Here is a 22195-nt window from a genome sequence, read left to right on the forward strand (position 1 = left end):
ATCCTTTTACCATTTTGAGACAAGACTCTTGCATGTCTCCCCTCTCCCCTTAAATCTAGCCAGGTTGATGAAGTCCTCCTAGGTCTGACAAGCTTTGGGGCTGAAACTCACATTGCTCAGGCCCCACATAACTCCTACCACAGGGGAGGTTGCCCTCTTCAGTGTGGCTCAGCCCCACGAGCCTAGGGCACCCTTCTGCTACACAATCAACATTTAAACTTTGCAGAAATCCTCAGTTCCTGTACCCTCTCCAAGTCAATAGCACATGACTGTTCTGTGCATCTTATGGCCATTGTCTCGAACAGGCTCTCCCCCCCCTTCAGTTCACAGTTGGGTCATATCCAGCATGTCACACTGCTCCTATGTACATGATGAGACCAGACCCAGGGCTTCTCTCATATAGAACATTGAAGTACAGCAGTACAGTTCAGAGAAGGGAAAATAAACCAAGGAGCAAGGCAGTAACCTGTAACCAGAAAGGATAAGAACTATGATCAGAACCCAACTACAGAGGATGAGGCAAAAAAAGGGGCAGGCTGGCAGCAGAGAGCCATGCCTGTCATCAGAACCCCAAAAGTATGTATGAAATAGTGCAAGGGAAGGGGGAAAATCTCTCCACAAAGCCTGATGAACAGTGCTGCATCCCCTTTTCTAATAGTAGGGTCATGCTGCACCACAAACTTCAGAGACAGCCCAAGAGCCTCCTTGTACCAACCTGCAGGCAGGGCAGATAGAATCAGGATTACTGAAATCCTTTGCTGCAGAGGAGCCAAAGCAGCAGGAGACCCAACAGCTCAGGGCCAGCATCAAAGAAGCAAGAGATACTTGCTACCAGGCTCTCTTAGTTGGTGCTTCCTGCCAAATTGAAGCAGGGAAGAGACAGACTGCCAAACCAATTTCTTCTGTTAACTTGGGCTAAGAGACATAACAACGAAAAACAACCTTGAACACACCAGGGAAGCATGCATACAGATAGGCTCCACCAGACTGAGGAGTCCTCAGATAACACAAGACATGGGGTTTACAGGGACAGCACAAACTACACTGTACCAGGCACACACAAAGGAGTGTTGTGGGATTTTTATTACTTTTTGTCGAATTTTTTTAATACAGGCTAGCATTGTATTCTTTACTAAAGCTGCTGATTCTGCCACATAAACTAGAACAGAAATTTCTCAGAAATTAAGTCAGTTCCCCTCTTTGTTAATTCACTGTTTGCCTCCCAACTGAACACCACTCTGGATTTGTGTTTGCAGAAAATATTCCCTGTACAAAGTTTGGTGCGCAGGTACACTGTTCTGACTTAAGAATGACGAAGCTAAGAGTCCACTGAACATTGGATTTTTTTTTGCTGTACAATGTGGCCTGATGTGGAGCTGGTCCACCAAGCTGAGAGTTAACCGTAGAGATCGTCGTCGTTGTCTTCGCTGTACACGTTGCCCCCGCTGCCACCTCCTGTACCTTGGCTCGGACCAGCACCGCCCTGGTTGCCTGATGGGAACCTGCATGCAGCAGTGCAGGACAGGAGAGAAGAGATGCTGTTCAAAAGCCTCCTTACAGCTCAGCACCATCCCCTCCCTCTGTGCCAAACCCCAGTGACAAGTAGGACAGGCAGGAGGAATGGGATGAAACCTCACAGCAGAGCATGCAAAAGGCATATACGACTTCTGGCTATCACTTGTCCTGGGTAACCCAAAATGTTATTGTATTCCATATCTATCTGTACCCAAAGATGGTTACTATCTCTATAAGACCCTGTGGCCAGAAATGGAACTGTGGGGCTGGGGGATGCCTGGGTTTTTTGAGGTCGAGGCATGAAGGCAGAGCTCTCTCTTGCCTCTACTAGCAACAGTAGCAACATGAGAAGCTGCATTTAGCAATCAAAAACTGTTTCAGAGTGAATTTTGCCAGTTGGGGTTGGGCCACCATTCTTCGGTGCTCAGAAGTCCATTTTTTTTCTCTCCCATTAATCAAAACAGGGACCAGAGACAGCAGCACCAACATCAGCAGCTTGGAGGCTGCAGTGCAGACACTTGCTGGATCCAGCCGGCCAAAGAAGAGGCAGAGAGAGAGAGAAGGGAAGCCTGCTGAGCCACCATGAGAGCCTGTGTCAGCTCCCCAGCAGCATTGACTCTTTTTGGACAGAAATAGTTTTCCCAGGTTTTGTATTCCCCTGCTCCGGTTGTTCGTTTGGGGGGTGGAGGGGAGGGAGCTTTGGAACTGTGGAGGCTTGTTTGCCACTTTGATTCCTTTGTTCTCTCTCTCAAATGCATGGCCCAGAAAGAGGACTCTCCTCCATTTTGTCATTATTCCATGGGACAATTAGGAGGACCTCCTCTGCATTTATCGGTGGAGATTAAACCATTTTGGATTTGGTTTCCCCACACGTGGTCGTCTGTGGAGGGTGCCATCTTCAGGGGGTTTACTCTGCCATTTTGTGTTTCTCTTTCTTCTTGGGGACTCTGAGATTTAACAACTTTGTAACTAGTGATTATCACTGTTATTTTTTGCCTGTTGCTGTTTTGTTTTTTTTAGTAAACTTTTATTTTTTCACTTATATCTACTCGTGTTTGTCTCTCCTTATTGGTAGAAAGGGATTATTTAAAGCTATAAGGGGAGGTAACTAATTTTAGAGTGTCCCCCTTAAATTGTCTTAAATCAAGACACTCGTGTTAAAGGAAAAAGGGTTGTTGGACTTCAGGAGTACTAACAGAGCAGCTACAACCAATCTGCAGCACAGCCTACACCTGCCACACACTCAGCTTGCTGTTGTACATGCTGGGGAAAATGCAGTGGAAGAGGGAATTTGTTACCCAGAATCCAGCAGAAAGCTGCCTCAATGTTCTGTTCTGGGGATAACTGAGCCACACTGCCCTTCTCATGTTTACCTGAAGCTGCCAAAGCCACGGCTCTGCTGTAGGGTCTGTGCAAACATCTCATATTTCCTTATGTCATTGTCACTGACAGAGCGGCGAGCAAAGCGCATGGCCTCCTCAAAGTGATCCCTGCGGATCTCGGGAACCGGATCATCCTCCTCCACCTCCTGCAGCAGGACAGAGGGACCAGGTGAGCTGCATGTCCAAGCTGTGGCCCAACAGCCACCCACAGCCTCCCACTAGATCAGGAGGCTCCAACACCCACCAAAGCTGGAACTGGAGAGGGACACTGTGGCAGACTAAATCAGGGCTGCAGCAGGGGCTGGGCTTCTGAGCAATGCTGACAGTGAGGTACCCCAGGAGGGCCTCATGCTCCCATTCCATGCTCTCTGCTGAGACCCTACTCATCCCCAACCGAAGATTATGAAGAGGAATGCATCCTGCCTCACCCACAGGCAGAGGTGGGCTGCTTGTGTCATAAGTGAGGAAAGCTGGAGTATCCCACTCACCATGGCAGAAGGGTTTGTCTGCCTCTCACGTTCTCGCCTGATCTCACTCTCAATGGATTCGCGGATGGCCAGTTTGCAGGCACGCTGACAAATTTCTGTCAGGTCAGCCCCCGAAAAGCCATTGGTCATCTTAGCTAGGAAATCCAGGTCAACGTCCTAATGGAAAAACAACCCAAACAAAACAACAAAAACAACAAAACAAAAGAAACAAAAAACAATCCCCAAGAGAGGCCTGTCCTTTATACCTTACATCCTCAGGTGACAAAAAAGTGTCTTTAGATCTCATGGTATAAAGGTGCTGCCTCAACTTTGGCCAATTTTGAAAAGATGAGCTGTTAAGATTCTTGGTTTTGGGAAAAGTTAACCACATATAAAGGCAGGCCATACTCCTCACACACCAAGCAAGACCCTGGGACGCAGCTGTAAATCACAGAATGGTTTGGGTTGGAAGGGACGTCAAAGATCATGCAGTTCCCACGCTCCTGCCATGGGTAGTGTTGGGGGTTGGTTTTTTCCCTTTCCTCTCTGTGGAATTTTCCCCATTGTCATGCTAAAAAACCTGATCACTGATGGCTAGTGACATGGGGAAGGGGGGAGAAAAGGGGGGGGAAAACCGAGAGATCAAAAGCAAGAAAAAGAGAGGGGGAGGCACTGGCTCGACCCATTTTGCTTGTGGAGTTGGAGGAGGACGACTGCCGCTGCTACCCACCACCCACCCGCCATCTCAACGCCGGGAGCCACTTTTTTCTGCTGTCGGACCCCGCACTGCTACCTTCTCACTTCAGCCTGCTATTTCCAAGCACCCTGCTGAGCACCGGGACTGACACCGTGAGAAAAAAGTCTCCCCTCCATCCTTTTCCCACCTGGGACACTACCGCCATTACCCCCAGCGCCCTTGCAGCTGCGCGGGACCTGCCCTGCCCACCACCGGTAATTGCACGACAGGGAAGGGTGCCTGCGGCTGAGGACTGTAACTGGGTTACTGTTCTGTTTGTTTTTAATTTCATAGTTGTTGCTTTGTCTTGTTAGATATACTAGTAAAGAACTGTTATTCCTATCCCCATATCTTTGCCTGAGAGCCCCTTAATTCCAAAATTATACTAATTTAGAGGGAGGGGTTTATTAGCTCCATTTCGAGGGAAGGCCCTGCTCTTCCCTAGCACATACCTGTCTTTTCAAACCAGGACAGGTGGCGACACCTTCCACTAGACCAGGCTGCTCAGAGCCCTATCCAGTCTGGCCTTAGACACTTCCAGGGATGGGGCATCTACAACTTCTCTGGGCAACCTGTGCCAGGGCTTCACCACCCTGACAGTAAAAAATTTCTTCCTATTATCCCATCTAACCCTGCCCTCTCAGTTTGAAGCCATTCACCCTTGCCCCATCACTACACACCCTGACAAAGAATCCCTCCCCATCTTTCCTGTAAGCCCCCCCTTTAGGTATTGGAAGGCTGCAATGAAGTCTCTCCAGATCCTTCTCTTCTCCAGGCTGAACAGCCTTAGGTCTTTCAGCCTGTCTTCATAGCAGAGGAGCTCCAGCCCCCTGAGTATTTTCGTAGCCTCCTCTGGACTCGCTCCAACAGGTCCATGTCCTTCCTATGCTGGGGGCCACAGAGCTGGACACAGTGCTCCAGGTGGGGTATCACGAGAGTGGAATAAAGGGGAAAAATGCCTCTGCATTGTTTACCCTCAAGAAGAGGCAGGTTGTCTTGTGGATTTAGGATATGATTTACTCTTGTCTTAGCATTAAGAGTCAAATGAAACACTGTCAGATTAGAAATAGGAATGACACACAGGCAGACCAAGACAACCAACCTTCTGCTCCTTCCCTTCAACTGAGGGAGTAGTACTTCAACCTCCTTTGAAGCTTTCCTTCCCAACAGCACCTAAAAAGGTAAGCTTGGCATAAAATAGCTTGAGCTCTCACTTGACATCTGTTTTCCTCTGATTAACTATCAGTTTCATTATTTCCTGCTCTCTATGCAAGGAACATAGCTCTTGCAACAATTCAGTTCAGCAACAATTAACTTCAATAGTTCCTCTTCAGTTTCCATTTCTCACCTGTTTTCTACATTTACTTTTCTTTCAGAGTACAAGAATCTTTTCCATCTTGCCATAACAGGCTTTCCTGTTCCCACACTGTGGGCAGAACTCCACCATGTGACAAAGACCTACTGTGCTTACATATCAACACCTACCTTCATTAATACCTATTCTCAGAGCTCAAGCCTCCCCCTACTTCTTCACTTCCATCCTTCAGGGACTGAAGGTTTCCCAGCTCTGGATTGCATAGAGCAGTCATCAGCCCTCTGCTCTATCCCCAGCTTGTGAGGAGCATGTGCAGCTTACAGCAAACCAAAGCCAGACAGTCAAAGCACAGATCCTACCTTGGCAACTGGTGATTTCCTCAGATTGGCCTTAAGAATTGCAACCCGTGACTTCTCATCAGGCAGGGGGATGTAGATGAGCTGATCCAGGCGGCCGGGGCGCAGGATGGCTGGATCAATGATGTCTGGCCTGTTGGTGGCACCAATGATGAAGACGTTTTTCTTGGTGGACATGCCGTCCATCTCAGTCAGAATCTGGTTGATGACACGATCTGCAGCACCACCGCCATCACCGATATTCCCACCTCGGGCCTTGGCGATGGAGTCCAGCTCATCAAAGAAGAGCACACATGGGGCTGCTTGGCGAGCCTGCAAAAAGCAAATGGGAACAATTACTCCATGTTAATACCACTAGGCAAGGAGCACACTGACTTCATACTAAGCCTACCTTACATTTAAAGCAGCTTAGAGGAGTACACCAGAGCTCTGCTGCCACAAGGACAGCTTGGAGGAGCTTTTATGGAAGTCTCCTGCCACACACTCAATTAAATTCTCCTGAAAAACAAGCTGCATTTCCTCAAAGCTAAGAGCACTGTGATCCAGGTAGAAGGGTGGTAACTCCAATGCCTAGAGGAAAAGCTGGAGCAAATTTGCCTGGACCAGATCTCCCTCCAGGATCTGGGGACATCAACTGGTTCTTTAGTGTCTTGGGGTGACTTTATGATACTGTATCCCCTATCGTCTGCTTTATGCCCAGGAATGGGTTCTGTAACTTTCAGCTGGGTCTGAGAGGGGAAGGGAAGAGGGGGGAATTCTTTCAGCGGTATGTGTTCAAACACACATCCTCCACCATGTTCTCTCAGCTGTGCTGTGTAGCACGAAGAGGGAGTACATCTTTGCTTTTAGATAGCTTCTTTTTTGTTAGCTGAGGCAAGAAGCTTTCCCCGGACTGCATACAGCTTTTCCGGTGACTTCTGTGGCTTCTTCTGGAACTGTTCAGCTTTGCTCTGGTCCAAGAACAGACCATTGCCGGGAGCCGGTGGGGAGGCCCCGGGACGCCACATTCCAGCTTGGGACCTCGGGAGGAGCCAAGCCACAACTACAGAAAGAACTCTGAATCCACCAGCTTTCTCTGCAGTGAGAAGGTTTTAATATTTAACATTATTACTTTTTTCCCGTGCCTGCGTGCACTGTGTGTGTGTGTGTGTGTTAAATAAACAGTTTCTTTCACTTTCCTCCAAGAAACTCCTTTCGTTTCAGTGGTGGGGGAGTGTGGTGGTTTGAAATAGATTGGTTTTAGTTAAGGAAAAATACATCCGGCATGGAAGTAATTCTCTCTGTAAAGAACATTACAGCTTCCACCATGCCTGGCAAAACCAATCGCTGGCTGGCTTTGAGAATTGATACACCAATTAGCCAATTAGAGAAGCTAGAACTGCCCCTATGAATACCATATTTAAGAAAGGAGGAACTGCAAAAAGTTATCTTATTTCTTGCTTTCTGCAAAAGAGTGGAGGCCCTCTCCCCTATCCCCCCATCTTCCCAGTAAGGATGGGCTGGGCCTGTGCGCCAAGCTGCTAGGCGAGAGGGGAAGCCCAGGCCGCGGAGCAGCAGCTGAAATCCTGCAGCTGCTGAGCTCCGCCCATAATCATCGGGCCAGGCCCTGTTCCAGCCGCAAGCCGCCAAGCCATTCTGCCGGGGGCTGTTCCGGCGCCACGGGGCACCGTGAGGCTGAGACCAGTGAGCAGCTCTACAGTCTGCACAGGAAGTGGCCCCGCGGCTGGAATTGAGAGCAGCTGGGGCCGGAAAACAGCCATACGGCCAGAGTGGTTGCCACCATTCTAGCCCAGCCAGCAAGAGACTTTGCATGCGTGTCTGCTTCTAATCTGCCACACTGCAAACAAAAGGACAGAAAACAGCAGCCAGCACGGCTTGTGCAGTGTTGGGGAAGATCACATGACCAGCAGCAAGAGGCAGAACACGCAATTCCCTGATGCAGGGCCCGGACGAGATTAACCTTTTTAGTGCTGTAAAATTCCACTTGAGAACAGATAAAACCTACAAATGCCAATCTTCTCCTGAGTCAGAGAAAAGGAAAGATGAAGGAAGGCAAGTGAAGAAAACAACAGGGAGATACCAAGGTCAGTGAAGAAGGAGGGGCAGAATCCCAGAAGAAAGAAGGAGATGCTCCGGTGTTAGAGCTGAAAACCTTTTGCAAACCGAGGTGAGAATATAATACAATACACCAGACAATTTCCCTGTAATTCATAAAACACATGGGAGGATGCAGTGTTCATCCGCAACTCAGAAGAGAACTAGAAAATATAGATGTTGAAAGAAGCTGTGATCTGACTTGAACAGAGAGAGAACCTTTGAAAGTAAAAGTTTTCTTCTGTTTCTGAAAGCAGAGATAGAACTTTTGCTTCTATAGTAGAACAGCTCATCCTTAAAATTATACCCCAGTAGCCAAAATGGCCCTCAAGAGCAGTTGTGGGAAAAACTGTAAGTCGATGGGAGGGACTTCCACGAAGCAAACAAGTTATTACCAAGCAGACTGTTTAACCGTGAACTTAAAACCACGAGGAAACTGTTTCTTGTGGCATGGCAAAAGAGACTCCTATCCTTAAATGAACTGAAGAAAGATTATTTTTAAAAGTGGTAAACTGATAATCAGAGGTTTTGTCTCTTTACGTTGACAGTGAGAAGGAAAGAGGGGCTGGGGGGAGAAAAGTGTTCTAAAGTTTTATTTAGTTCTTATCATTCTTCTTTTAGTTCTGTTAATAAAGTTTTCTTTATACCCTTTAAAATTTTGAGCCTATTTTGCCCCTAAAACATTTTCTCCTAATCCTTATCTCAACCCCATGAGCTTTAGTTTAACTGTTATTTCCCCCTCCTCTGCTCCAATTATAGCAGAGGAAGATGAGTACATGATTTTTGTGAATGCACTGGCGTTTGGCCAGCGGTCAACCCACTACAGGGAGGGACTGCCAAAACCTGCCTTCTTCTGATGAGACGGTCCTTTTGGGATGTTTCCTCCTAAACTTGTCTCAAACTGAGACATTTAGGCACTTGAGTATCAGTAGGTAAGAAATATCAAATGGAAGGGAGAAATCCAATCTGTCTTCAGGTACCTAATATGTAGAGTTATGGGGAAAAGGGAGCTATATCCTTCTTCAAAATGCACAGCAAAAGGATGAAAGACCAGAGACACAAATGGCTGCAAAGAAAATTCCAGTTATAAATAAGGGGGGGGAAATCTTCACAATGTGAGAGCTCAAACACTAGCACAGGGCCCAGAGACGTCAGGGATTCTCCATCTTTAGCACATGTTCAGAACACAAGGCCCTTGTTGTTGGAGGTTAGGATTTTTCCTTTTTTTTTTTTTTTTTTTTTTTCCCTTTCTCTCATGGAATGTTGTCCCATTTGTTGCTAAGAGACAATAACTACTGATAGTTAAGAGAGACAAAAGATGTGGCTGGGAGGAGGAGGGGGGAAGGGTGCAGCTGGCTACTCTTACCTGAGGGATTTTCTCTTTGGAATGGAAGAGATAGCCAAGATTTTGGCCTGGGAGTGAGGGGCTGGGCTCAGCTCCTTTCCCTCTCTCTCAGGATCAGCGGGAACAATCGAGCTGCTCCTATCGCTGCCACTGCGGAGTCCAGCCTGTTACTGTTCTCTCGTACCGTAAGCGAGGCTTTTGCTTGTATGAGTGGCCGTTGCACTGAGACCTTATTAACGCCCTACCTCACTGGAAAGGACCCTCACCATCTACTCGGGTGCCTCAGGGGAAAACCTGGGACGCTGAGCCCCTCCCCCTCTGAGGGAGCCTCTCCCGGCTGGAGCCCAGCTGCCACTGTCCAGCCCCGCCGTTTTTCTGCCACTGCTCTGGGATTTTCGCTACACTGTAAGCCAGCACTGTGCCTACCTGGACACCCCGCGGCTCCTTCTACAGCTGCGGAGTTTCTGATACATTTCGTTTGATACCCCGGGTCTGCTTGCTTCTCCCGTTCCAGCCTGCTGCTTTCGAGGTTCCTGCTACAGCTCATTTCGCTATCCGGAGGGGCACTGGGACCGACTGCCCCCGCGTGAGTTTGTAAAGGAAGCCCCTTTTCTATCTCTTCTGCCGACTGTGCCCGCCATTACCCACGTGAGCTCGTGCCACAGCGCTTCCTGCAGCCGCGAGTGAATCATTGCACCTGCCTTGCCCAACCGGGAGTCAACAGCTCCCCTGCCGACTGTGACCATAACTACACCAAAAGGGGAAAGTGCTGGACAGCCGAGAGAAAGCTGTTACTGGGTTTCTGGTTTTGTTTGTTGTTGCTGCCATTGTTGTTTGTTTGCCTTGTTATACATATACATACTAGTAAAGAACTGTTATTCTTTTTCCCATATCTTTGGCTGAGAGCCCCTTAATTTCAAAGTTATAGTAATTCAGAGGGAAGGGGGTCATATTTTCCATTCCAGGGGAAGTTCCTGCCTTCCTTGGCAGACACCTGTCTTTCAAACCAAGACAGCCCTGAGCAATCTGATTGAATTTCCAAGCTACCTCCCTGCTCTGGACAAAGAGCTGGACCAGATAGCCTCTGAGGTTCCCTCTCAACCTAAATTTTTCTCTCTCACTCTCTTTCCAACTGCTCACAGGAGTGAGGATTCCCAAGATAATCAATGCAGATAACCTCCTGGGACAGGAGGTCTCACTATCTACAGGGAAACTGGGCAGTGGAAGTGAGCTCCTTTGCAAGCCATATATATTGCAGGACTAGACTAGACTAGAATAATTTCAGTTTGAAGTGACCTACAATGATCATTTAGTCCAACTGCAGAAAAAGAAGAACCCATAACATGCTTTAAAATGCTTTAGAAGGTGATGGCTAATGAGGTGTTGAAATAAGTTTTCAGGGATGCAGAGAATATCTATGCCGTCCTAATGCTAGCCTCACTGCTAAGACACTGGGGCATTTATAATCCTGTAACAACAGATACAAATTCCAGTAGGAGAAAACCATCTAAATAGCTATATTGCCTGTTGGAGGTAACTCCAATAAAAATGCAGATGATCATGGCTTAATGCCGTGGGAGAACCCTTTACAGTAGGAGGGAGTAAAAAATCACCCCTAGAATCCTCCAGTTTCATATGTTGATCATTGCCAGAAAGTTCTCTGCTTCCCTTGTTGTCATTGGTTCCTTTTGGCTGCAATAATTTTAATATTCCTACTTGCCCTTCCCTATTGGATACTCTCCCTAAACTCCGCCCTAATTCCTCCTCCAAGTTTATCAATACCCCTGCCATGCCCTAACACTTGCTTTTGGCCATTGTCCTCGTGCATGGAACAAGCCTCCCTGTACCACCTTTCCCAGTTCATTCAGTACAAACTGTTCGGCTTGCTGTTTGTTGTTTTCTATTATTAAAGCTTTTTAGTTCCCGAACAATCGGGTCAGATTTTCTTTCTGCATAAAATCACCGAGTTCAGTAAAGCTACCAACCCTAATAGCTGGGCTAGGATCAGCCGGAGGCTTCAATTGCCAAAGAGAATTCATACCCTAACATCAGAAAAGCAGCCTCTGCTCTCAGTGCAAGCAGGGAAAACAAAACACACAAACAAGAACCAGGCCAGTAAGACGGGTGCAGTAAAGGGTTTGGGAGTACCTCAGCACAAACATAGCACAAGGAGTAGAAGAAACACTTACTTTGTCAAAGATCTCACGCACATTGGCTTCAGACTCACCAAACCACATGGTGAGCAATTCCGGCCCCTTGATGGAAATGAAGTTTGCCTGGCATTCATTAGCAATGGCTTTGGCCAGGAGTGTCTTACCACAACCAGGTGGCCCATAGAACAGAACCCCTTTTGATGGGGTCATGCCAAATTTGAGGAATTTGTCTGGGTGTTCCACAGGATACTGAAAGACAACAAAACAAACAAATAAAAACCTCAATATAAGCCAGAACAGGACTATATCTTAGAATCACATAATTGTCTGGGTTGGAAGGGACCTTCAAAAAACATCTAATCCATAGGCAGGGGCACCTTCCACTAGACCAGTTTTGTTTCTGCTCCTACCAGAAGCACTATCTGAGATGACTTGTGCAAAGCATTTGACAGTGTCCTGCATGACATCCTGGGCTCTAAACTAGAAAGATTGGGATTTCATGGGTGGACCACTCAGTGGATAAGGAATTGGCTGGATGGTCACACTCAAAGAATTGCAGTCAACAGCTTGATGTCCAAGTGAAGATCAGTGAAAAGTGGTGTTCTCAGGGGTCAGTGTTAGGAGTAGCACTATTTACTATCTGTGTCAGTGACATGGACAGTGGGATTGAGTGCACCCTCAGCACATTTGCCAATGACATGGAGCTGTGTGGTACGGTCAACACACTGGAGGGAAGGAATGGCATCCAGAGGGAGCTGGACAGGCTTGAGGTGGGTCTGTGCAAACCTCATGAAGTTCAACAAGGCCAAGTGCAAGGTCCTGCACCTGGGTCAGGACGATCCTAAGCACAAGTACAGGCTGAGCAGAGAATGCATTGAAAGCAGCCCTGCCAAGAAAGACTTGGGGGAGGTGGTTGACGAGAAGCTCAACATGGAGCTGGAAATCTGCACTCGCAGCCCAGAAACCAACTGTGCTGGGCTGCATCAAAGCATGGCTAGCAGGTTGAGGGAGCAAACAGCTCTTGTGCAGGCACATCCTGCAGCAGAGCAGGAGATTGCAACAAACAGTGAGTTTCTAAAGGTAGGGCAACCCCAGGAGAGCGTCAAGACCCATATGAATCTTGAACAAGAGCAGCTGACTCAGCATGGGCAGGACCAGGAGTGACAGCAGCTGATTTAAGCTCAGTCTGTCACTCACAGCGGTAAGCAGCTCAGGTGCAGGAGCCCCCAGGGAGCATGAGACACCAGGAGCACAGCAAACAGAGGGGGCAAACGGGACATGGCATGTCAGCCAAGGTGGGGCGCAGCAGTTTGCACTGCAGTTGACAAGGAAGGGCTCCTCTCCATAGGAGGGCCAACACAGTAGCAGTACCAGAGAGCAGCAAATAGGAGTAGCAGTTAACACCAAGGGGCAAAGGAAGCCCCTTCTTTCCCAGTCTTACTAGTGTAAGCTCCCAACGTTATGGTGATGACACACTGTAGAGCTTGTTCCCCAGTGGCTGTTGGAGTTGCTGCACCAGTGACAGACCTGACAGTAGATGTAGCTCTGCAGGCCTGTGGTTGTAAGGAGTGCCTGATGCCTGAGAAGCTGGGGCCGAGTCATCTCCTCTGCAGAAGGTGTGTCCCTGTCAAGGAGCTATGTCACCAGGTCAAGGAGTTATGTGAGGAAGCAAGCAGACTGCATAGCATTCATGAAGATAAGAAAGAGATAGGATATTCTCAGAGACCCTACAGACTCAGGAGTTTTAGCCCCCTTCTACATCAGAGATGCATGCAGGCTCTGCAACATGTCTCAAGAAATCCAAAAACAAAAGAAGGCTGGAAACTAACCACTCTGTACAAGGAGAAATGCTCCTGTTCCTCCTGAAGACTTGCTATTAACAAACAGATTTAGTGCCCTCCAAGCCAAGGAGGAGCTGGGTAAGGCTTCAAGCAAAGAAGTAATATATCTTAGTTTTGAGATCTTGAAGGAAAAAAGAAGCTTGGGAAGCAGCTAAAAAGAAGCCGTTTGTCAGGCGCCAGAGCAGAGGACTATAAGCCTTCTTAGGTATGGCTTGATGGTGTTGGTTTTAGATTGACAATTATGGGGTACTGGCAAAACCCTTGTATGATACTCCACTGAAAAATACTTAGTATGAACTCCTGAGAGTCAGAGGGCCTTTGAAGCCCTAAAAAAACCTTTAATGACAACCCCCCGCACTATGACTCTAACATTTGAACCAAACCATTTGAGTTAATTGGGCATGAAAGGATGCACCTGGCACTAGGGGGACTGGTGCAGCATTTGGGGGTCATAGAAGCAGCCTGTCCAAACAATTGGACAATGTGAGTAAAGGATGACCCAGATACCTGAGAGCAGTAGTAGCTGCAAAGAAACACAAAAGCTGGTATTTACTCCACATGGTAATAGCTGGTTTGGAACAAAAAGGAGGACATTGGATATTGCCAGAAGGATGCTGAAATACCAGGTTGCCCTATTGGAGCAGGACAATGTTGAGCTACTTAAGATAATGACTACTTTAAACCCAGCCATGTTTCTCCAGGCTTCAGAAGAAGCCCAGAGACCTTTGTACCATGACTGCCTGATAACTATTGGACAAGTGTGTTCTGGCAGACTGGATCTCAAGAGCAATCCCATCCAGGATCAGGAACTGCACCTATACACTGGTGGGAGCAGCATGGTACAAAACGGAAAACGGGCAGCTGGGTATGCAGTGGGAACCTCAACCCAGACAATAGAAGTCCAGGTTTTACCTTTAACACATCAGCACAAAAAGCAAAAGTAATGACTTTACAACGAGTGCAAGAAATCACTGAAAGAGTAAACAGATGGACTGATTTAAAATATGTTTTTGGAATAATACACACCCATGAAACCATATGGAAGGAAAGGAGATTGTTATCAGCACAGAGGTTTCCTATTAAGTACAAAGAAGAAATTACTCAACTACTACAGAGTGTGCAAAACTCAAAAGTGGCCATGATGCCCTTGTAAAAACCATGGTTTGGAAACTCCCCAGTTAATACAGGGAATCCATTAGGTGACAAAACAACTAAAGAGTTTGCTGAAAAAGGTATCCTTGTACTAATACCTAGCAAAAACTTGTCTTGAAACAATAAACAAATGATAGTAATCAGGACAGGCAGTTAGCCCCATCATTAGAAGCTATGGGAAATCCCAGCAGGTGATTGGTAACCTCATGTGGGCAGGTAATTGTACCTCCACAATTAATATACAAGATAACAGAACTAAAACATCAGGAAACACATTAGGAAATAGAGAATATGGTAACTAGTTTATCAAGGAACATAGTAAGCACAAAGATGACACAAAATAATAGATTAGATGCTGAAAAATGTGTGATTTGTTTTGCAAAATAATCCCAAGAAAGGAAAAAGGCCACCGCGAGATAGTAAAATGGGAATTCACTAGGTGATTATTGACAAATTGATTTTAAAGAACTGCCCAGGCAGAATGGGGACTGGTACATTTTGGTATTGGTAGATACTTCTTCTGGATGGCCAGAAGCTTTCCCACGTTGCATCAACAAGGCAAGGGAAGTCTCAAAAATTTTGCTGAAATTAATATTTAATAGCACTGGAACTAACTCTTAAGTCTTAAAAGGTACATCATTGTCAACAGATCATTGGGACTAGACTAGCCTGTACATCCTTTCTGACCAGGAGATACAGTGTGTATCAGAACCAGGAATTTTGGATCAATCTAGAAGAAGGGGAAGGGACCGTATCAAGTCCTCCTGGTAACCTACACTGCACTTAAGGTAAAAGGAATCAAACTCTGGCTTCATCACATGTGGGTAAAACCAGCAACCACACATTAAACACAGCAGAAACAAGACTAACACCTTGGAGGTTTCTCATATAAATCCTATCGTTTTAGGTATAGAATATGATTTTCTAGGGGGATACTATTTATTGGACCTAGATGAAGATAATAAATAATTGCATACTTATAATAATAACAGAAACTATGGTCTTAAATTCTTGGAAGGGGAATATGGTCCTAAAGTCAGATTACAGAATGTAACTTCTATAACAGCTTGTTTACCAATACCAACCTTTGCAGAAAATCCAGTTCTGTGGGGAACTTTAGTCAGCAATTTGACAAAAATCTGGGAACATGTATGAGAAGTATATGAAAACTATAGTGGGATGGATATAAAAATCCATCCTTACTCCTCAAACATTTGCCTTTAGGAACAGACTAGCTATACATAATTTGACTCTGCAAATGGAAGCTTTAGCAAATACAACTCAATTGGGGTTTGCTGAAATAAATGACCAATTGCAAGGCACGACTAGAATGTCCTTACAAAACAGATTGGCTTTAGATCTATTGCTACAACATGAACGCGGATACTTGAATTTAAACAATATTTGTCGTGTGTGCATTCTGAATGTTACTGCTAAATTGGATGATCAGATAGAGAGGATAAAATCAGTTGCTGCATCTAGCAGAAAATTACGGACAAAATTAGAAAGTAACTGGACAAATAAAATATTTAAAGGATTTGGATTTTCTCTGAGTGGTTGGTTTGCCTCACTTTTGCAAAGCATAATTGTGATCATAGTAATAATTGTGATTATGATGTTTGCTTTAAGCTGCATAAAAAAACATGATTACTAATGCAATGCAAGGAACTTAAATGATATTATTAAAAATCAAAGTGAGGCTTATGAAGGCTTGAAAAGACAAGCTTCACAAGCCTCAAAGGAGGGAATGTTACCAGATGAAAAATTGTCTACACCTGCTGAGCTAACACAATGCTTGTTCTCCAAAACCCACTGGCCTATGGAACTGCACAATGCCCATTGTGTAAGAAGAAGAACTGGAAGTTCACCAGTCCCGGTGCCCTGCCAACTCAACCAGGTCAGGTGTTACATTGGGGTCCCCAATCACTAGGGACTACCAAAGAGATCCCTAGGACAAAAGAACACATGCATAAAGGGGAAGGAAAATATGTTAATGATTTCAGGGAAATTATTATCATATGTATGTTTATTCTGGGACAATCAATGAACACGTATGTAAAATACAGTATATAAACAGAAACGTTCCTGTACTCATCGTGCACAACTTTAGGAGGAGCTATCCCCTTGTGCATCCAGCCAAATAAAGAATGCCTGCTTCTTAATGCTACGTTGGTGTTAAGGAGTATTTTATTTTACCAAATTTTTGGTGAGAGAATGATGTGCTGCTTTGACCTCATACTAACAAACAGGGAAGGCCTTTTTGGAGATGTAAAGGTTGGGGGGCAGCCTTGGCTGTAGTGACCATGAGATTGACAAGTTAAGTATCATGCGAGGAGGAAGCAGGGCAGCAAGTAAGATTGTAACCATGTATTCTAGAAGAGCTAACTTTAGCCTCTTCAGAGATCTTCTTGGAAGAATCCCATGGGAATAAGTCCTGCAGGGAAGAGGAGTCCAAGAGACTTGGTCAATATCCTCCCAGCTCAAGAATGGTACATCCCAATGAGCAAGAAATCGGGCAAAGGGGACCCAAGCAAAAGCAGGAAACACACAGGAGATGAAAGCAGGATCAGGCCACTTGGACTGAATATAAAGAGGTTATCAGAGTAAGTAGAAATAAGACAAGGAAGGCCAAGGACCACCTGGAATTAAATCTGGCCAATAATGTCAAGGACAACAAGAAGGGCTGCTTCAAATACATCAGTAACAGAAGGAAAACTAAGGATAATGTGGGACCATTAGTAAATGGAGAGGGGACCCTGGTGACAGAGGATGCAGAGAAGGCAGAGTTACTAAACACTTTCTTTGCATCAGACTTCACTGACAAGACCAGACCTCAGGGATCTCTGACACAGGAGACCAGGATAAAGGAATGTTGAAAGGAAGACCTTCGCTTGGTCAAGGAGGGTTGGGTCAGAGAACACCTAAACAAACATGACATCCACAAGTCTATGGGCCCTGATGGGATGCATCCACAAGCGCTGAGAGAGCTGATGGACACCAGAGTGAGGCTGCTCACGATCATCTTTGAAAGGTTGTGGTGATCAGGAGAGGTGCCTGAGGACTGGAAGAAAAGAAATGTCACCCCAGTCTTCACAAAGGGCAAGCAAGAGGACCAAGGGAGCTACCAGCCAGTCAGCCTCACCTCAGTCCCTGGAAAGGTGATGGAGTTCCTCATTCTGGAGGCCATCTCTATCCACATGGATGACAAGAAGGTGATTAGGAGTAGTCAGCATGGATTCACTAAAAGGAAATCATGCTTGACCGACCTGATTTCCTTCTACGATGAAACAGGTACATGGATGGATGAGGGGAGAGCAGTGGATATTGCCTACCTGGACTTCAGCAAGGCTTTTGGTACTCTCTCACAGCATCCTCATAGGCAAACTCAGAAAGTGGACTGGACAAGTGGACAGAGGTGCGTTGAGAACTGGCTAAATGGCAGATCCCAGAGGGTTGTAATCAGTGGCACAGGGCCTAGTTGGAGGCCTGTCACTAGTGGTATCCTCCAAGGTTCAATACTGGGCCCAGTATTGTTTAACTTGTTCACCAATAACTCGGATGAAGAGGTAGATGCCTCCTCAGCAAGTTCACTGACAACACAAAGCTGGGAGGAGTGGCCAATACCCCAGAGTGCTGTACAGGCACTAAGAAGGACCTCAACAGTTTGGAGAGATGGACAGAGAAGAACTGTCTGAAGTTCAACAAAAGCAAATGCAGGGGCCTGCACCTGGGGAAGAACCTCAGGCACCGGTACAGGCTGGGGGTGACCTGCTGGAAAGCAGCTCTGCAGAGAAGGACCTGGGGGTCCTGGTGGACAACAAGCTGTCCATGAGCCAGCAGTGCCCTTGTGGCCAAGAAGGCAAATGGGATCCTGGGGTGCATTAAGAAGAGCATTGCCAGAAGGTCAAGGGAGGTGGTCCTGCCCTTCTACTCAGCCCTGGTGAGGCTGCATCTGGAATGCTGTGTCCTATTCTGGGCTACTCAGTACATGAGAGACACGGAGCTATTGGAGCAGGTCCAGTGGAGGGTGACAAAGATGAATAAGGGATTGAAGAATCACTCTTATGAGGGAAGGCTGAAGGAGCTGGGCCTGTTCAGCCTTAAGAAGAAACAACTGAGAGGGGACCTCATCAATGTGTATCTGTATCTGAAGAGAGGATCATCAAGAGGACAGACCAGGCTCTTCTTGGTGGTGCCAAGCAATAGGATGAGAGGCAATGGGCAGAAACTGATGCAGAGGAAGTTCCACCTGAACATGAGGAAGAACTTCTTTACTGTGCAGGTGACTGAGCACTGGAACAGATTGCCCAGAGAGGTTGTAGAGTCTCCCTCACTGGAGGTATTCAAGAACTTTCTGGATGCAATTCTGTGCCATCTGCTCTGGGATAACCCTGCTTGAGCAGGGGTGTTGGACCAGATGATCCACCGCAGTCTCTTCCAACCACAACCGTTCTGTGACTCTGCCCCCCGCTCTGTTCTTGTGAGTCCTCACTTGGAGTACTGCATCCAGTTCTAGAGCCCTCAAAATAAGGATGTAGACCTGCTGATGCAAGCCCAGTGAGGAGCTAATCAGAGGGCTGGAGCGCCTCTCCTATGAAGACAGGCTGAGAGAGCTGGGGCTGTTCAGCCTGGGAAAGGCTCTGGGGAGATCTTAGAGCAGCCTTCCTGTACCTAAAGGGTGCAAAGAAAGCCAGAGAGGGACTTTTTACAAGTACATGTAGTGATAAGACAAGGGGGAATTGCTTCAAATTGAAGGAGGGTAGGTTTAGATTAGATATTAGGAAGACATTCTTTACTGTGAGGGTGGTGAGGCACTGGCATATGTTGCCCAGAAAAGCTGTGGATGTTCCATCCCTGGAAGTACCCAAGGCCAGGCTAGATGGGGCTCTGAGCAGCCTGGTCGAGTGGAAGGTGTCCCTGTCCACGTGTATTGGGTTTGCATGGACTGGTTTTGGTAGCAAGGGGGCTACAGGGGTAGCTTCTGTGAGAAGCTGCTAGAAGCATCCTCCATGCCTGGAAGAGCCAATCCCTGGCAGCTCCAAAGACAGACACACCACTGGTCAAGGCTGGCCCAATTAGAAATAGTGGTAACACCTCCATGATAACATATTTAGGAAGAGAGAAAAGTTATTGTGCAGCTGTAATTGCACCCAGAGAAGAGTGGGGTGAGAATATGTGAGAAGAAAAACTATGGAGACATCAAGGTCAGTGGAGAAGGAGGAGATGCTCCAAGCACCAGAGCTGAGATTCCTTTACATCCCATGGGTGAAGACCATGGTGAAGCAGGTTGTCCCACTGCAGCCCATGGAGATCAATGGGGATGCAGAGATCCACCTGCAGCCTGTGGAGGACAACCATGCCAGAGCAGGTGGAGGCCTGAGAGGAGGCTGTGACCCTGTGGGAGGCCTGTGGAGAGAGGAGCCCTTGCTGGAGCAGCCTGTCCTTGGAGGACTGCACCCCATGGAAGAGTGATTGACACTGTAGCAGTTTGAGGAGGACTGTTGTCCATGGGATGGACTCACATTACAGCAGTTCACATTTAGCTGTTGCTCGTGAGATGGACTCACATTGGAGAAGTTCATGGAGAACTGTCTCCCATGGCCAGGGACCCAACAGAGCAGCAAGGGAACAACTCCTCTCTGTGAACAGTGGAAGAAACCACGGGTAATGGACTGACCAAAACCCCCATTCCCTGTCTCCTTGCACTGCTGGGGTAGGAGGTAGAGCTGGAAAGGAGGGAGGGGTGGGGGGAAGGTGTTTTTTTAAGGGTTCATTTTACTTCTCATTGTCCTGCTCTGATTTTGTTAGTAGCAAATTAAATTCATACTCTAATTAGAGCCTATTTTGCCCACAATGGTATTTGATGAGTGATTTCTCCCAGTCCTTATCTCAACTCATGAACCCTTTGTATAATTTTCTCTCCTCTGGCCAGCTGCCGAGGAGAGTGAGAGAGCAGCTTTGGTGGGTGCCTGGCATTTTGCCAGGGTCAACCCACGACACCATGGCTGGGGGGTTTGGAATGATCTTTGAGGTCCTTTCCAACCCAAATAATTTTGATTTCTGGTGGGTTAAACACAAGAGTCTGCATACTCAGTGCCACTGGTGTTTTTAAATGGGCAGTGGTTTGAAAAGCATCACAGCTAAATTGTAAAGCCTAGAAACTAAGTACCAGTTCAGGTAGTTTTCCAGCACATTTAAACCCAACTTCAGTCTGCCCTGCAAAAGCAAGTGAGAACAGCTAGCTCATTACCTATTTTCTCTGCCCTCCAAAGACAGTCAAGATGTCTGATGTGTGCATTTATCCTTCCAACACAATCAGAGATAGGTGATGATTTTAATGCCAGAAGTTAGACTGAAAAGTAGATTCTTTTATTCAGAGACAGGCTGTTTCTACAGTGCAACTAAAAGCAGGGATGTATCAAAACCAAACCACCTCAATTCCACAGACTGTTCATGACTTTGTTCCAGCTTCTCCTTTCATAGAAGGCTTTGCAATTACTTCTCACCTCTATGCTAACACCTCTATAAAGTCAAAATTCAGAGGCTCTCTGCATGAGTATCTTCATCTACTTTCTAGCATATTAAAGCCATCACATAACAGGATTCTTGGCAGCAGTGCTATTGCTAGTCTCCACTTAAGAGAAGCAGAACTGCTGCTGTTCCTGCATGTAGCACAACACTCACCCAAGACGTCCCTGTAGACTCAGTTCAGGAAAGCCTGATGCTGCTTCCCAGCACCTCCCTCTCCCCAGATTCTCTGAGATGGAACAGCGTGATATTTTCAGTCCATTACATGAAAATACCATATAAACTTTGAATTTACACTGGTCACAGCCCAAACAGGAATGTGCAGAGGTTCTGAATTTTATTATTGTCCTGGTTCCAGCCAGGACAGGGTACCACCTCATGTCATGCAGGGGGCAGAGGGAAGGGGGTCCCTTTCAGTCGGGTAGCGTGAAGCAAGCAGTCAGGGATAACGTCATGTTCCATATGGTGAGCACTCACGTGTGAATCATTCACCTGTCCTGTACACTGTTATTAATACTGTTCATTTTCTTATCTCATTGCTGTTTCCAGTAAATTGTTCTTATCTTAACCCGTGATCTTTACCTTTTGTGCCTCCAATTCTACTCTCCATCCTGCCACAGAGGATGGGGGAGTGAGTGAGCAGCATGTGGTTTGGAGTGTTTCAGTGGGAACACTAAATTGGGGAATACCATTCTTAAACCATGACAATTATTATTTTTCAAGCTGACTAGGTAAAAATCTGTTGGAAACCCTTACCTGTACAAGTTCCTGGAGTTCTCTCTTTACATCTTCTAGACCACCAATATCTTCCCAGGTAACTTGTGGCACCTCCACCACAGTCTCCCTAAGAGCAGAAGGGTTGCTCTGGCTCAGAGCCCACTGTCATTAGAAGAAACAGCATTATATCAATTCTAACATTTTATGTTCACTTGCTTCAGATATGCAATTAGACATTGCCCACAAAAGAAAGAAAGGCACTCCTGCATTACCCTGAAGTCATCCATGGTCACAGCCAGCGAATTCATCACTTCAGCATCGATGGTTTCATCTTCTAGGTCTATGAGATCCATCTTCTTTCTGATAGCCTGAAGAGCAGCTTCTGAGCAAAGAGCAGCCAAGTCAGCACCAACATGGCCATGGGTTTCATTTGCCACCTGAAAGCAGATCATTGACTATGACTCAGGAATACAAGCACTTTGCAAGGGCAATGCATGCTCAAGTCCCTCATTCAGAGGTGCAACAAAACTCTGAAGGATAGAAACATTAGTGCTTTGCTGCAAATTCAAGATAAGTGCTATCACATTTAGCAGC

General features: G+C 46.5%; 1 protein-coding gene across 1 annotated transcript in view; it reads right to left on the minus strand.

Annotated features, from left to right (window-relative positions):
• Nucleotides 1-1065: 1065 nt before the first annotated feature.
• LOC148220136 (transitional endoplasmic reticulum ATPase) overlaps nt 1066-22195 on the minus strand; it is a 40508-nt gene continuing 19378 nt past the window's right edge. Inside the window, exons 11-17 of the mRNA XM_088155473.1 lie at nt 21874-22038; nt 21641-21763; nt 11400-11612; nt 5775-6083; nt 3386-3541; nt 2889-3043; nt 1066-1502 (exon numbers count right to left, since the gene is read on the minus strand). Of these exons, the coding sequence (XP_088011599.1) occupies nt 1397-1502; nt 2889-3043; nt 3386-3541; nt 5775-6083; nt 11400-11612; nt 21641-21763; nt 21874-22038 (1227 nt within the window). The 3' untranslated portion in view covers nt 1066-1396. The remainder of the gene's footprint in view (nt 1503-2888; nt 3044-3385; nt 3542-5774; nt 6084-11399; nt 11613-21640; nt 21764-21873; nt 22039-22195) is intronic.

The sequence above is a fragment of the Sturnus vulgaris genome, chromosome W (assembly GCF_052056855.1).
Source record: "Sturnus vulgaris isolate bStuVul1 chromosome W, bStuVul1.hap1, whole genome shotgun sequence".
NCBI lineage: Eukaryota > Metazoa > Chordata > Aves > Passeriformes > Sturnidae > Sturnus > Sturnus vulgaris.